The sequence below is a fragment of the Chanos chanos genome, chromosome 9, assembly GCF_902362185.1.
Source record: "Chanos chanos chromosome 9, fChaCha1.1, whole genome shotgun sequence".
In the NCBI taxonomy this organism is placed as follows: domain Eukaryota; kingdom Metazoa; phylum Chordata; class Actinopteri; order Gonorynchiformes; family Chanidae; genus Chanos; species Chanos chanos.
The window spans coordinates 17,135,957-17,153,456 of record NC_044503.1 but is presented as its reverse complement, the minus strand read 5'-3'; the positions used below and the strand labels follow the sequence as shown (position 1 = coordinate 17,153,456).

Here is a 17,500-nt window from a genome sequence, read left to right as displayed (position 1 = left end):
TTCTTCACAGAGGGCGTATGGCTCTTAGACACACACACAAACCAAGAAATAAATACACAAGCACACACACACACACACACACAAACACACAAACACACACACACACACACATATCGTGGTATAGTCTCTGTTGTCTGTGAGGCTTGGTAGGTCACAGGGTTTTCACACTGTTTCAGACAGAATGCTCACAAGAACACGCACACATGGTCTGTGTGGTGTAGGTCGCTGTGTCTGTCAGGGTTTCTAGTCTCTGTATGCCAGTTTCTGTGGTAGCCTTTTCACTCACATCTAAACAATCCATCTGTGTAATGTGTGAATGTGTGTGTGCATGTGTGCATGTGTCTGTGTCTGTGTGTGCGTGTGCCATGTATGTTTGTATGTGCTTGATGTATGTGGGTGATGTGTGTGTGATTTGTGTGTGTGTAATTTTCTCTCACCACTCCTGTGTGATACGTGTTTGAAGCTCAGGCAGGAGGAACCGATGGTGAAAAAGGTAGATGGAGGAGATATTGGAGAAGATGCCGTTAATAACTTCTCCAGGAATACCAGCTTCTGTCAGCTTAGTACAGAACACCTAAAGAGAGAGAGAGAGAGGTCTTTACAAGACATCATACAGGTCTTCAGAAGAGTACATGCATGAACCATTACTGTAGTCTTTTTATTGAGACGACCTGGAGAGTCAGCACACAAATGTGTGGGAAAAAACAGAGAACACAGAGAGTTTACAGACTCACTGTAACATAGCCTCTTCCTCTGGTGCCACTCTGCCCACAATCATTAAACAATATGGGAATAGGCTTGTGCATGCTGGATGTGCCTGGTGTGTGTGTGTGTGTGTGTGTGTGAATCTAAGCGTGTGTAGGAGAGAGTGTTTGTGAATATGTGTGTGAGTTTGTGTGTGTGTGTGTGTGTGTGAGAGAGAGAGAGAGAGAGAGAGAGAGAGAGAGAGAGAGAGAGAGAGCAAGAGCAAGTGTGTGTTCAATAAACAGTTGTGGTGTATAATCCAGCTTAGGCTCCAATTATGAGAGACTCAATCAAATGTGACAAATGTGTATTTGGTATTTAGGGCACACTGCTACACCCTGTGTATGTGTGTGTGTGTGTTTTGATATTTGTATGATCCAAGTGTCCTTGAAACAGCTAGACGGTGAGGACGAAATGAGAAGTGAGCACATTTGTCTGGTCCATGTGAATTGGAGTCCTTCTCATTCTGAAGTAAAGACTTATCACTCCTCAGCAACACTGACATAAACGTCATCCCAAAGTTTTCACACATAACTTGAATACAAACTGCAAAACACTTCTGTGAGTGTGTGCATGTGTGTATCCACTCGTGTGCATGTGTGTGTCCGTGTGTGTGTATATGTGTATGCATGTGTGTGTCTGTGTGTGTGTGTATATGCGTGTGTGTATGCATATGTGTGTGTGCGCGCGTGTGTGTGTGCGTGTGTGTGCGTGTGTGTGTGTGTATGCATGTGTGCATGTGTTACCTGGTCCAGCAGATTGAGTCGTTTAACATAAGCTTCTTCTGTCTGAAGCAGCTCTTTAGCGATGTTCAACAGCTTCTGGTCCTGGGTCTGTGAACACTGAGTCTAAAGGAGCAAAGACAGAGACAAGTTTACATCAATACTCACCAAGCACTGGGATGGATTCTCTCATCTCATCTCCTGTCAATTATGTTTTAAACAGCACAAATTAACAACCATTCACTTTCATCATTTTATTCGTTTTTTAAACATTTTTTGCCTAGAGAGTGTGTGTGTATGTGTGTGTGTGTGTGTGTGTGTGTGTCTGTGGAGTTTGGTCTGGGACTAGGGTTGTGAACTACATCTTTGAAGACTGCGCACATCCAAATTTCAAAAGAGCAGCTCTGGTTACCCAGAGCAGTAACCTCATTTCACTCAGTGACGAATACAATGCGCTGCACCTCCTCCAGAGAGGCACCTCCTCAAACAATGACACTGGGGCACGGAGACAGCCAGGGTAACAACTCAGAGACTAACAAACAACACAAACTTCAGTTCTCTCTCTCTCTCTCACACACACACACTGTGCCATTAGAGTTAGTGTCTTCAAAAAAACATTTCTCTATATCTCTTTCATCTCTGTCTCTGTCTCCCTCTCCCTCTGTCTCTCTCTCTCTCTCTCTCACTGTCATGATCTACACTGCTCCAGCCCACATCCTGTGTGACAGCCTATTAATATGTTATTTGTTCAGACACAAAAATACACAGAAACGCACAAACATACACACACTCAAACACACAACTACAGACTCATTTCCTGTACACCACAGTGAACGTCACACTTAGGAAACACAGGAAGACAACGAGTCATTACACAGGAGTGAATCTGACCTGACCTAGAACGCGTCCACATCACTCTGTGTGTGTTTGTGGTGTGTGCGTTTTCTGTAGAGAGCATGGGAGTGTTTTGCCAGGTACAACAGTGTGCAATGTGAAAGTATGGGTGTTGTCAGGTTGTGAGGGTGTGTGGTAGTTAGTGTGTGTGTGTGTGTGTGTGCGTGCGTGTGTGGGTGTGTATTTGTGGTATTGTCAGGGAGAGGATAGGTATGTACGGGTGTGTGAGGCGTTTCCCAAATTTTTAAACTGAAGAGAAAAACACAGCTGACTCCTGCAGACAACTCAAAACTCTCTCTCCTCTCCTCTCCTCTCCTCCCATCTCTCTCTCAATCACCTTCATCTACATCTTTCTATCCTATCAATGCTCAGCTGTGTGTGTGTGTGTGTGTGTGTGTGTGTGTGTGTATTCCACGGGTCCACCCAAATCAGCCGGCTTCTGTTGGAGAGTCCATGCAGTGCCAAACTGGTCTGGGATGTCTGTGTCAGAAAGCCACCCAGTCACTGGTGTGAGTGTGTGATAAACCTCTTTACTTTACCAGGGCTGGCCCAACCCTCCACTGCTGACAGGAAAGAGGAAGTGCACTCGCTTTACATCTCATCTGTCATTTCCCTGACAGTCCACATGTGACAATATTTAAGCCAACAAAAACACAAACCATGTGAAGCTGAACGGTTAAAAAAGAAGACTTTTGACTCATTCATTTAAGGCTGACAGACTTAGGGAGCAGACAGACAGGTGATGTCAAAGGTCAGGGTGTCATAGACTGACTGTATCCCGGTGCCTCAGTGAGAGGAACCAGGACTTTAACCGTCATTCACGCCCAGAACTAATCTCAAACTAGGCCTCATCTAAAACAGTTATTTCACATCCCAGTTTGGTAGTGCATGGACTATCCTTCAACAGTCATCTGATTTGGGTGGAACTGAAAGCGGCACACACACACACACACACACACACACACACACACACACACACACACCTAGCTTACGAGCATAAATAAGGTTTAAGAGTAACTCTGCTTGTTCTGGCACACCATTCTGAAAAGCAGGTCAGAGGCGCAGTGTGCCCAGCTTATGTGTCTGAACATTTAACCTCAGTAGTATAATGACCTCACCAACACAATTAGCTCCTGTCATTAACACACCCTTCAGTGAAACTCTAGCTGAGTCACAGCTTGGAAAGGTAAATGGGGAGAGAGAGAAAGAGAAGGAGAGAGAGAGATGTGTGGCCCTGAAGTACACATACTGAATACTGTAATGGTTTATGCTTACAGCTGTCACCTTTCAGAACTCCAACAGTTCAGAATGTGTGACATCCTCGCTGTGTGTGGTTACTCCATATGCGGGTGGGTTTTTTTTAATTATTACTATTTCCATGTTAATGCCAGTAAAGCCCTGAATTTGACTGTGAATATGTAGGTAAAGTAAGGGATGTTCTACATGTCAGTCTGAAATCTAAACAAATGAGACATTACAGCCCACACAGTTTAACAAAAGATACACAGACGCAAATAGGTGCCCGAGTTCCCACAAGCCAACGGAAACCCTGCAGCTAGTCTCAGCAGAGCAGAGACAAGCCATCACGGATAAAAACTGCTAAAAAATAGCTTTGGTCATGAGCGATGCAGAAACAAGAGCAGAGGGAAACATCTTTGTCACTCTCATAATTACGCCTGTGAGCAACTTCATCTTCCTTTAGATTTGCAGAGGTTTGTACCATTGCTCACAAACATGAAAAGGCTCTAACGTACGCTAGCCCTTTGACTGGGTGTAGAGCAGTAAAATTGCGTTATGTGATTAAACTGTGACTATTCATACACATGACTGCTATTTTCCACCTTTTCTCTTATCTTTCTTTCCACCTCCATCGAAGGGTAAAGATAAATTAAAGAAAAAAAACCCCAAAAAAGTAAAATTTGTGGTTACGTGGTCTTCATCCTTTGCAGATGGAAACTGTTGAATGAGTTACTGTTTAAAGATAACCAGCCCAAACCTTACAGTTCCAAAGGATTTTTTCTGTTCTCACTATGTAATTCTAAGGAGCAGAAACTCCCAATCAGTGTAAGGTACACATAATCAGTCCCAAGCACAATTCTATCGAACAGCGCCCTGTTTAGCTTTCCTTCTCTCTTTTTTGTTTTTCCTCCATGAATAACCTGCGCTGATGACAGTAATTTTCCACTGTCATTTGGCTGTGTTGAAGGTCAACCGAAACCCATAGCAGAGCGGCTCCAAGCAAACAGGGCATTTTGCCCAATTGACGGGCACAGAGTTCTGCCTACATCAGCAAACTGCCCACACACACACACACACACACACACACACACAGATCCATTCAGTCAAAACAACATAAAACCACCAGAGTCGTGAGAGATAACTGGTTTCTACGTCATTCTCACCATTGAGATCCAGCACCAACCTAGTTCTCCCTATCAAACATTATCAACAAACTCTCTAGAGACACTCTTCTTCTTCTTCTTCTTCTTTCTGTGTATTTCTAACAATCACTCAGTAATGCAATCACAATTTGAGACAAGGGTTTTTTTGAACAGCAGACGTCATTGCTAAGAACTAGACATGAAAACAACACAGCATGTCAGGAAGAAGAGCACAAAGGTAATACAATCAAACCAAAAACCAGACAGACTAGTGATTTTACAAGGAATTACACTAACATGCCTGCCCCTCACATCAGCAGCCTGCTTCCTCCTCACGGCACTAATGTTCCTCATCACAAAGACTCTCCGCCTAAAACAAGCACTCAGCAGGGAAAGTCAACCCACAGCTGAAAACACCTATTTCCTAACTCTAGGTTTGAGGGGAAACTCCAACCAGTCCACATACTGGTTCAGTTCTGGTCCAAACTGGCCTGTTTCTAATCCTCAGACACTCACGGAGCAGTGAATCAGATGAGCTGGCCACACGGGCCGGAGAACACGCAGGATTTTCTACACGTGTTTGATAATCACATGCATCTTTTGACCTGGCAGATAAAATTAGGGAAGAATGGAAGAGACTGCAGAGGATGGAGGAAACAGGTGAAGATGGATTTGAAACAGAAAGGTCACAGGAAGGTCATTGATAAGTTCTCACACAAGGCCCTCTTGAAGCACTGAGGAGTGAGAATCCAGGGTTGAACTTTTACACTAGGGTGACCAGCACTAAGAGTGGCTAACAGAAGTTGGCCAGAGGTTACTATATGGTGTGTATATGTGTGTGTGGGTGTGTGTGTGTGTGTGTGTGTGTGTGCGCGCGTATATGTGCGAGTGTATGTGTATATATGTGTGTGTGTGTGTGTGTGTGTGTTTTTTTTTACTTTTATCTCCAGGCTGTCTGGTTCACCGCTGCTCCCTTCGTCCAGGTCACTGTCCTCATCCTGTGTCGAGTCCCGTTTGTTGCCTGCAGTCAGACAGGACACGCTCTCCGTTTCTGTGGCAACGCTGTCATTCCTCTCCTCCTCTTCGATGGTGTCCTCATTCTGGAAGACGTCTACCTCCGCACCGCATGACGGGCTGTCAATACCACTATCTCTGTTTGGGATTTTTCCATTTGCTTCCGTCTCTCCAACATCCTGACTATCACCACGTTCATTAGAACCCTGCGTCAAAGCATTAGCTTCCACGTCACCATTGTTACGGTCCACATCACTGTGGTCACCCTCCGCATCACTATGGTTGTGTTCCATGTCGTTACGGATACAGTCCTGGTATGCGTCATTTTCGGGTTTGTCAGAACTATCGACACGTAAAGAGACAAACTCAGAAAGTTCCGGAACATCCGATGACCTCTCAGAGGCATTCTGTACAAGTCCCTCCACAGAGGCACAGTCCTGAGGACCTGTTGCTGCTGATCCTGGGTCAGGGGCAGAGTCAGCCTCGGCTGTGGGCGGAGCCTCCATATTCAGAAACAACCCGAGTGCGGGCCTTTGCTGGACGCCCAGAATGGGGACCCTTACAATGAGACACACAGAATTATCACTGACAGACACACACAGAACTACCACTGACACACACACACAGAATTATCACTGACAGTCAGACACAGAATTATCACTGACAGTCAAATACAGAATTATTACTGACAGACACACACAGAATTATCACTGACACACACACTCACACACACACAGAATTATCACTGACACACACACGCACACACAGAATTATCACTGACACACACACACAGAATTATCACTGATGGTCAAACACAGAATTATCACTGACAGACACACACAGAATTATCACTGACAGTCAAACACAGAATTATCACTGAATCAACAAAGATTCAATGTTCAAATATCTACAGACAATCCAGTCCAGTGAGCATGACTCACCACAAAACAAATATGATTCTCGACAAATAAAACACTATTAAAGTCATCATCACTGACTATCCACAATTACTAAACACGTACACACACACACACACACTTTAGGTATTTCTGATGCATCATTGAAGACGTTTTAGCATTCTCAGAAAAGTCTCTCTCTTTCTGTATGGAGGAAACACACACACATTCATACTCAGAATAAAACGAATGAACTTAAACTGGCACACTCGCACATTCCCAGCACACACACACAAACACGGAAAACACACATACATTATCACCTCCTAATACATACACATATACACACACACACATACACACGTTTCTTTCCTCTCTGCACATCTGTTTTAATCTTACCTGGAATTCTCAAACTTCTCAATGAGCAGACACACACTCTTGGTGGAGGTGGAGGTGGAGGTGGTGGTCTGTGGTTCCTGGGCCTGATCTGAGCCAGGTCTACTGGGTCCCTGGCAGGTCCTGGGTTTTGGAGGAGGTGTGGGGAGAGGACGGCAGGGGGCTGGGGGGATCCTCTTTGGCCGCTTGTCCTGCCCCAGCTCCAACAGGTGGGCCGGTTTAGGGGGCACTGACAGGCAGACACAGAGAGAGAGAGAGAGAGAGAGAGAGAGAGAGAGAGAGAGAGAGAGAAAGAAAAGAGTGGGTCAAATAAATTTGGTCCCTGTAACTGCTGTCTGATTCCAGATCGTTGAGCGGTAACCAAGAGAACAAGTCTCCATCGCCAAGCAGAGTCTGCTGTCAGCCAAAATTCCAAGAAAGCGTGAATGAGTGAACAATGTTTTTTCTTTTTTTTTTTAAAGAATAAGGTAAATAAAACGAGAGAATAGCAGAGGATAAGTGAGGTTCAGCCAGTCCGAGTGAGCAACTGCTTCCTGCTTTGAGAACAGGATGTAGAACTGCATGTGAGTTGAGTGTGGTTACAATGTGAGATATATAAAACACACACATGCACAAACACACACACACACTGTCGCAGATGAGAAAGAGAAGTGAAAAGGCCTCAAGTTTGTAGGCACTTTGCAGGAATCATTTATGTGCATGAAATGTTTGACTGTTATGGGTTTGTCATGACCATCTGATAAAATGGTATTTGAGTGTAATATGACATATTTTATCGGTTTCAAATAGGAGAAGCTAAATTCAGGAAGCTTTTTTTGCGTGATACCAGCTTTGCTCTCTGTGAGTTCTCCACTTCCTTCCTCTCTCTCTTTTTCTCTCTTTCTCTCTGTCTGCCTGTCTGTCTCTGAATAAAGCAACAAAAACACAACGACAGCTCTGCATAAGCCATAACACAAACTCACACATACATAACATCCGCACTTTTCAACCACAATATGATTCTCCTGGATTCGTGTCCATAGAAAGATGTTCTCTCTATCACTCACACACACACACACACACACAGAAAAACCTAAGATATCAGTCAGATATCATTCAGTTCTGAGCAGATTAGGGTGTAAGCTGTAAACCTGTACACAGCTGCTTGAGCATCTCTGTCTCGTCAGGTTAAAGAGATGCCCAAAAAACCTTTCCATTGTGTCTCCATCCTCTCAAAGAGTTACGACAAACAAAAGAAAACAAACAATGGAAATCCAAATGGATAAATGGATATATTGATTTGTCAACCTCCCCAAGCACTCTCATGTCACTCCACTGCTTACTGTGCTCCACTGGCTTCCAGTAGCTGCCCGCATCCAGTTCAAGACACTGGTGCTGGCCTACCAGGCCACAAGAGGCTCCACCCCATCATACCTTCAGTCCCTTATAACTCCATATACCCCTACTAGGACCCTCCGCTCTACGACCTCTGGACGACCGACGGTCCCCTCACTTCGGGAACCCGGTGGCCGCTCCTCCCGACCACGCCTCTTCTCCGCCATTGCCCCTTGGTGGTGGAACGACCTCTCTCATGCAGTTAGGACTGCGGAATCTCTTACCATCTTCCGCAGGAAACTGAAAACCCACCTCTTTAGAACTCACCTGTCCCCCACTGCCTCACCGTCCCTTTCCATAAAAAAAAAAAAAGCTTGTCTTGTATCTGTGTTTGTCAAAGTATTCCAGGGGCGCAATACGAAGGGGCAAACTGACGCTCAGTCTTATTGTGATCTCTGCTTATGAGGTATTAGAAATCAGACTGATGCACTGATTGTAAGTCGCTTTTGCTAAAAGCGTCTGCCAAATAACAAAATTATAAATTGTAAATACCATATAGTAACAAATAAGAGAGTCAATGGCAGAACAGAACTGCCAGAAAAACTGCAAAGTCCATATGCACCATTCATCTGTAGGTGCCAATTATTTGTGAAAGGTGTGAATGAACAGACCAGGAAAGATAAAACAGCAGCTGTCACTGTTACCACGGTGATGCTGATTGACACCTGTGAGACAGGAAGGGGCGGTACCTTGAGGTTTCTGCGAGGTGGGCTTCCTGGCTGTGGCTCTGGGCTCTGGACGGGGCTTTTCTGTAATTTGGGCAGGGCATGGTCTGGGAGGAGGCGGGGCTTTCTTTCTTGGCAAGGGTGAGGGCAGTAAGTCTACTGGCCCGCACGGGTATGGTAGGATGGATGGAGACAGGTCTGTGAAGAGACAGACAGACAGACAGACAGACAGTCAGGTGGACAGATGAATTCAGATTGCACTATTTACTGTATATTTAATGAATATCTGTGACATTTTCTTTAAAAGACACTTCTCGATACTGGTCACTTTCCTGACAACCACTGCACGGTCCATAGACCCACATGTAATTTCAGTTCTCCAGCATAAATCTCACCGCACAGTAAACACAACTCTCACAGCATATTACAGTAAACACAGCTCTAACGGCACAGTAAACACAGCTCTCACGGCATATTACAGTAAACACAGCTATCACGGCACAGTAAACACAGCTCTTACGGCACACTAAACACAGCTCTCACGGCACAGTAAACACAGCTCTCACGGCATATTACAGTAAACACAGCTCTCACGGCATATTACAGTAAACACAGCTCTCATGGCATATTACAGTAAACACAGCTCTCACAGCATATTACAGTAAACACAGCTCTCACGGCACAGTAAACACAGCTCTCACAGCATATTACAGTAAACACAGCTCTCACGGCACAGTAAACACAGCTCTCACAGCATATTACAATAAACACAGCTCTCACGGCATATTACAGTAAACACAGCTCTAACAGCACAGTAAACACAGCTCTAACAGCATATTACAGTAAACACAGCTCTCACGGCACAGTAAACACAGCTACAGCATATTCCAGTAAACACAGCTCTCACGGCACAGTAAACACTGCTCTCACGGCATATTCCAGTAAACACACAGATTTCTGAGGATGTAACCCAGACCCCTTGGAGAGTCACCTTTACTTAGCTTGAGTTCTCAGCCCCATCTGAGAACTGGCTTAACTGGACCCATTCAAATAGTAGGTTGTTCTGCACATCATACAACCTGACTGGTTACGACAGAGTCAAGGTCATACTCACTGTATCCATACATCACCAGAGACAAATACCACCCCAGAGTGAGACATCACTGAACCCAGATCAGTCAAGTCAATCTTATACACACACACAGAGAGAAGCAGGGGGAGTGAGAGATAGAGAGAGAGAGAGCAAGTGAGTGGGTGAGTATCGTGAACATCTGACACCAGGGAAGACAAAATGACTTTGAGGTTGTCATTTATACACAATGCCTTTCTAGCAGTGGGAAGTCGACCAGAGAGCCCACAGAGATCGACATATGAACTGATCATTAGGGCATTCTGAAAAACACAACCCCACACATAGGTGCACTGTGGGGCTATGGCTCTCATGGACTGTGAGTCAGTGACAGTCTGTGAGGTTTTACTCGGTGGCAGTCTGTGATGAAGTAAGTCTTTACCTGACAGGCTCTGCTTGGCTCTCTGCCAAGGACATTCAGAAATCAATTAGTGTTTGTGATGAGCACGTTAGCAGGGCGTCTCTCACACACACACACACACACACACAGTACGGGTTTCAGCTGGCCAATAATGTGTGTGTGAAGAATGCTGAGATGAGCAGTAACTCTGGGGTGGCATGCAGGTATTCAGGGACATTACACCACTGAAGTGTGACGAGTTCAGAGAGGTGACAAGCACGTTTATCTCACAACACACAACATGAGAATTAACATTCAACAGAATTCAAGCAACACACCTATACCCTCTAACATGTTTGACCCACTCTCTTTCTCTCTCTCCCTCTCGCTCCCTTTTGCTCCAATTTCTTCTCTCTTCCTTCAATTCTGTGTGTGTGTGTGTGTGTGTGTGTGTGTGTGTGTTTTAGAGTATTCTCCAGTTGAGCAGTAAATGTGCCCATTCACATTAAGCTGTTCTTTGTCAGCTCCCTCACTTAATGACTCTTTTTCTTGATGTGAGTAAGTACTAACACCATTGTAATAGGCCTTTGTAAAGCACACACTACACCCAGTCTGAAACATCCCATGCGTGTGTGCGCGCACGCGCGCGTGTCTGCTTCCTGCAAGACTTATCAGTGAGTGTGTTTCTGTAGAACCATAAACACAAAACACCATTCCCCTCTCCACACCCCCCTCACGCCCCCAACCCCCCATCTCTCTCCCGCAGCGCGAGGACCAGTTCTCATCTGTAGACTTTTTTCCTAAGTGCTCCGGGGCAGTATTTAACTATTCGCACGTAATGAAGCCCGTTAGCGCCTCTTGCCTCGCCGCGGAATGCACATTCATGAGCTCTCCTCCAGCACCCGGGAAAGCCTTCTGATCATCATGCTCCGATGACACTCAGCTTCATGATAAAACTTATTTTAGACACATACAGACAGATACTCACGCGCGCCATCAAACGGACCGCAGGATAAAATACAACTGACCAATAAAAAGGACAAATTCCATTTACCAGAAACTGTTGGCCCATAGGAGACAGCCGAGCTGTCCTTCACGGTTAGTGTGTCAACTTAACACGAAAGGTAAACAATGAGACCAAAAAACTGCACATTATCACGGAAACTAAATTATCTGTCGTCGTGGGAACAGTCGTGTGAATCTTGGAACTAAGCCCGCTTCAACCAAGAAACAGAAAACAGTCAACGGTACACAGTGAAGGCTGAAGGGCAGTTTCGGCATGGTTTCGTATCCTTTCCTAAAGACGTTAACAGCTTTCACTGTTATTGGGCAAATCGTTTTACAACGGTAGCGGACGTGCACTGTGCAAGCGTGACAAGAGAACCCTCAGTAGTTTTTCAGGGAGTACTGGAAACATTTTTACCCCAGCGACAACACACACACACACGTGAAGGCGATTTGAAAGTATATTTACTGAATAAACTTAAGTCGTTTTTCGCTGGAGCAGTACAACCGAGACCCCCTGTACACAGGCATTGAATCGTTTGAACTTTTTGACCGTTACTTTGATCAAATCTATGTGATACAGAGAAGAGACTGACGATGTATGGAATGAAAGTGTGAAAAAAGAAGAGAAAGTGTTCACTCCTCACCAGTGAGGGCTGTAGTTTCTCCTGTCCTTTGCTCACAGAGGAAATGTTCTCCGAGACTATTCAAAAACAAATCCCTCACTTCTGTATTGTATGTGACAGAAGTGACGATGAGTCAGAATTCTGTGTGTGTGTGTGTGTCTCCTATCTGTGACAAACAGAGAGAATGAAAGCAAGCCCTTCCAGTCCCCTCCCTGTGCCTTGAAGCCTTATTGTCTCTGTGGTGCACACACACATGCAAAAAGACAGACACACACTCCTGTCGCCAGGTGAGCTAAAAAACACCTGTGTGTCACCCTTGCACCTGCTATTCTCCAGGGCTGCACCTGCAAAACTAGCTCTACACACAAGCGCTGTGTGTGTGTGTACGTGTGTGTGCTAAATGAAACAAACTTGTGAAAGTCTGACCCCTGCAGAAAAACAAAGATTCAGACCAAAGCTTATTTATGGATGCATATGGAAAATGAAAGAGAGAGAGAGAGAGAGAGAGAGAGTAATGAGAGACAGAGAGCAAAGGGCACTGCTACACTCATAATTCCTTAACTATTTCGCTGCCACACTCATTACCACACTCATAATTCCTTAACTATTTCACTGCCACACTCATAATTCCTTAACTATTCCAAAAACAGGCAGTGGAGAGCAATCCAATTACACATCCGTAATTGTTCCGTATAATTCGTAATTGTTCCATATAATTAAGTTCCGTATAATTACACATCCGTAATTGTTCCGTATAATAGTTATATATATTATAATTGTTCCGTATGTTGTTCCGTATAATTCTGTATAATTGTTCCGTATAATCCCACAGGAAAACTGAAATAATCCGATATGTTAACAATAACATATCGGATAATGGCACAATAAGATATGCTTTTATTCTCTATAGAAAAGAACAGCCAGTCAGAGAGTGGTGACTGGCTGCTAAATGAATTGTCTCCTGTGCTGTGTTTAGAAAGCCTGAGTTGTTAGTAAATAATTATGGCAATGCTCTGTCCAGCTTTCCTAAACTTGACCCTAAACTTTAGATACATGTATACACATTAAAATGTGCATCTCAATCAGTAAGCATGCAAAGAGGGGGGGGGGCTGTTATTTAAGGAAAAAAAATAAAGAACCACACTTGTAAGGATACAACCTGTTCTCAACATGTGTGCCCTGAGGTCTCTCAGACAGACAGACAGGCAAACAGACGCACCAGACGGGCAGGCATGCACACATGCACGCGTGTGCCCATAGACTAACATGTCTCTATGCTCTCAAAGAACTAGCTAAAGTATGTGAAACTTATGTCATGCATATTTTCACTGTGCATGCTTGTGTGTGTGTGTGTGTGTGTGTGTGTGTGTGTGTGTGTGTGTGTGTGTGTGAGTGTAGGGAGAGAGAGATAAACCAACTGGCCAAAATTTGCAAACTCAAAACCATTCATTAGTACTGGGCCATCCAGTGATGACTAGAGGCCTTTCTCAGACAAACAAACATCACCTCACACATGTACACCCCAGACATCTTTCTCCCTCTCTTGATATATTTTTCCTCTATCTCTGTCTTTCTCTTTCTCTCTCACACACATATACAGGCAGTCACAGACACACACACACACACACACACACACACACACACACACACACACACACACACACACTAATTAAAACAAGCAACATAAGGGATGATTGTTTCTTGTGGTAATCTATCAGTTTAGCACACATATAGTATACACATTCACATATAATATACACATACACATATAATACATCTCTTACCTGTTACCTATGAAACATCACAATAAAGAGTGATGTTTTAAACTGTTGCTATCAGCATTAAAATCAACTGTGGCACACACACACGCACACACATACACGCACACACACCATACTGGGAGGAGAGAGTATGTCAGAAGTGTTGGTATGAAAAGTAGAAGAAGAGAGAGAGGACATGTGGGGGGTGGGCACTGAGGGAGGGGGAGAGGAAGAGGCAGGGACTGTATCCTATTATCTCCCCTGGAGTTTCTCTGACACACACATTTCTCCAGTAATGAGCCTTCTGACCTTGATCTGTCTCTGCAGGACACACAGACACACACACACATTTACATTCACTCTCTCTCTCACACACACATACATATATATATATATATACACACACACACACACACATATATATATATATATACACACACACTACACTGACTGTGTCTCTGTACTCATAAACACTGTATTATACACTATACAACACTCACATATGAACTACCACACACACACACACAGAGATACAACATTGTCTTTTTGTCTTAGAGGCAACTTTCCATTGAAATCCATTTTTGGCTTTTATTTAAAAAGTAACAGCCATATCAACAAAAACAAAACACCAGCAAAAAACATTTTCCCGTATGGGGAGCACAAAAATTCCCCTGATCAGTATTTTCCAGATATTTATATTCTAACAGGCACACAATGTGACAAGTACCTTACACACACATAGACGCACACACACACAAACACACACATGCTCATACACACAAAGACATGTCATTTCGGTAATTTAAACCAGCATGCTTGGTTAACAGATGAAGAATCTCTCACCAGCTTAAACAGGGATTAGAAGAGCAGGATTAAAAAAGAGAGAGAATAAAAAAGGGGAGAATAAGAAGACTAAAAGGAGAGACTGTTAAATGACAGAGATGGCATAGCCAGAACAGACACACAGATCTTGACGCCAGAGATAGCCAACCACAAAATACACACACAGTCTCTTATTAAAGTTACAGACCGGAGGCAGACACACACAGTGCTGTCCAGATTTTCTTCTCCAAAACATCTGACAGCCTCTAAATGCTTCAGTCTGTGTGTGTGTGTGTGTGTGTGTGTGTGTGTGTGTGTTTGTGTGTGTGTGTGTGTGTGTGTTAAACCGGTAGGCCTGGTTAAACTGTGCTCTGAATGTGAAATATGTAGAGCACAGATTGAAGAATGAGAGGAGAGGAGAGAGTTGCCATAGTAACGGAGCTAACACACCTGCGCTAGCTACAGGTGACATACTGATTAACGGAGAAGAGAGAAAGCACATGACCAAAGCCAGCACGTACACACACACGCACACACACATGTACACACGCATACACAGAAACACACTGCTAAACCAGCAAGTAAGAAGCAGAATTCAGCTAATTTTATCTTTTGGAGGGTTGTGTAACTTTTAACAGTAACTAGTAGAAGAGAAAGAAAGAGAGGGAGAAGAGAGAGCAAGAGAGAGAGAGTGAGATTTCAAAACCCCCTTTAATAAAGCACACAGCCATGAACCAGCTCATGGCCAAATAATTTCTCCTCAACAAAGCACAACTTAGTCTTGTTTGAACTAAAAGACACAATTGGTGTTGTTTTCCAGAAGCTGTTCCATAACCGGAGCCTAGGTTGTAGGTGTGACATGATTTGAATCTTCTGGACCAGGTTGAAGGTGTGACATGATTTGAATGTTCTGGACACAGGTCAGGCAGATATCTGGGCAGATATCTGTCATACAGGGTGTGGCCTGCTTATGTAGCACACACCCATCAACCAAGCCCCGCCCAGAGTCGTCTATGACAAGTCAAGGGTCCCTCCTCTGTGTTGAAATGCAGAATGTCTTTTTCCTTGAATTGTGACCCCTGTTTGACTTTACAGTTATGTAGGTGACATGATGACAGTCGCAGTCTGTGGTAACTCAGAATAGCAGAATACAGATCATGCATACTTTTTTAGATACTTTATTGATCCTGAGGGAAATTGGTAATCTGCCTTTAACCCATCCATGAGCAGTGAACACACACTAGGAGTAGTGAGCACACACACACACACACCCCTGGGCAGTGGGCAGCGGCAGCTGAAGCCACAGTGCCCAGGGAGCAGTTGGGGGTTGGGTGCCTTGGTGACTTCAGCTGAGCTCTATTCATTCCCACCCACGTTTTTACCCGCCAGTCCAGGGGATTGAACCGGTAACCTTTCAGTCCCAAGCCAACTTCTCTAACCGTTAGGCTACAGCTACCCTCAGCAGCAGTGTTGTTAGGGGGAGCAAACATAAACTTTTTGGGGTGGGTGGAGGTGGGCATTGTGTTTATGTTTGTGCTTAGTGTCTTTATCAGCCCTCGTCAGTTCATTGGAGCTGTGTATCATGAGCATTTTGTCACGTTTCCTGTAAAAGAAGGTGTAGAGAACCTCAGTTCACTTCCCCTGAATAAACAGAGGAAAGAGAGCAAAACTTGCCACACAAATAATGACGAAGCTTAACACAGCCAGTCACAGGTCACACAGTCCAACAGTGCTGCAGACACACCAACTCTCACTCAGCATCTTCTAACACATGTGTCCCTTTCACTGTCTGTGTGTGTGTGACCATGATGATGATGCTCTAAGGCTTTTGCTGCCGACGGAAACACACACGCCACTCACATTCACACACACACACACACACACACACACACTCCACACCACACACACACACACTTCCTTTTTTCTCCCAGTGGCCAAACCGGACACAGGTCAGCACAGAGGAGATGAAGGTTGTGGACATAGTTGGACACAAACTTTGCCCGGTTTGGCTTAAATACAGCACATTCACATGGGGATGGGGTGGGGGGTAGAGCTAGTACGTGTTAAGAGCGTCCTGACACCACCTCTGTGATGAAAGCTTTACTGACCCTCTGTGATCATTAGTACAGCGTTACGCCCAGAAAGCATGTGGATGCCTGGACACACACATGCACGCACACGCACATGCATACACACACACACTCCCTCTCTCTCTCTCTCTTTCCTCCATTCTCTTTCCCTCTATCTCTCTCTCTCTCTCTTTCTTTCTTTCTCTCCTTCCATGATGCACAAACACAAGGGTTGATGTATAACAGCAGCCATGTTATTCTTTCATCTTGTTCTCCTGGTAGCCGAACATCTCTGTACAGTTAAACAGAAAATGACCTCAAAATGGCAACATTAATGTGAGTCATATCCAGGCTGGCACCTCCTCAGGCTACTAGAACCATGACTCAAGCCCAAAATGTCTCATGGAGCGTGACTCAGGGTCCAATCTGCAGGAGGCAGAGCGACTAAACTTCAAAATGGAGCCTCTGTCAAAATCCACTGCGGGTGTTCAAAATTTACCGTGATCCAAGATGGACCCCTTAATCTTGATCAGGATCCAAAATGGCTGATAATGAAAGTGCTTGATTCACAGTAATCATATCAATGTGGAACTGATGCAAAGGACACAAGGCAGTGGCCAGGTTTCAAACTTTCTGAATTAAGGAATGAATAGCAATAAACAG

At 44.5% G+C, this 17,500-nt stretch overlaps 1 protein-coding gene across 1 annotated transcript in view; it reads right to left on the bottom strand.

Annotated features, from left to right (window-relative positions):
* Positions 1-16,288, bottom strand: part of fgd (faciogenital dysplasia) — a 26,023-nt gene extending 9,735 nt beyond the window's left edge. Inside the window, exons 1-8 of the mRNA XM_030785264.1 lie at positions 16,151-16,288; positions 14,256-14,267; positions 13,971-13,977; positions 9,111-9,284; positions 7,051-7,276; positions 5,680-6,313; positions 1,491-1,577; positions 438-574 (exon numbers count right to left, since the gene is read on the bottom strand). Of these exons, the coding sequence (XP_030641124.1) occupies positions 438-574; positions 1,491-1,577; positions 5,680-6,313; positions 7,051-7,276; positions 9,111-9,284; positions 13,971-13,977; positions 14,256-14,267; positions 16,151-16,288 (1,415 nt within the window). The remainder of the gene's footprint in view (positions 1-437; positions 575-1,490; positions 1,578-5,679; positions 6,314-7,050; positions 7,277-9,110; positions 9,285-13,970; positions 13,978-14,255; positions 14,268-16,150) is intronic.
* Positions 16,289-17,500: the final 1,212 nt, after the last annotated feature.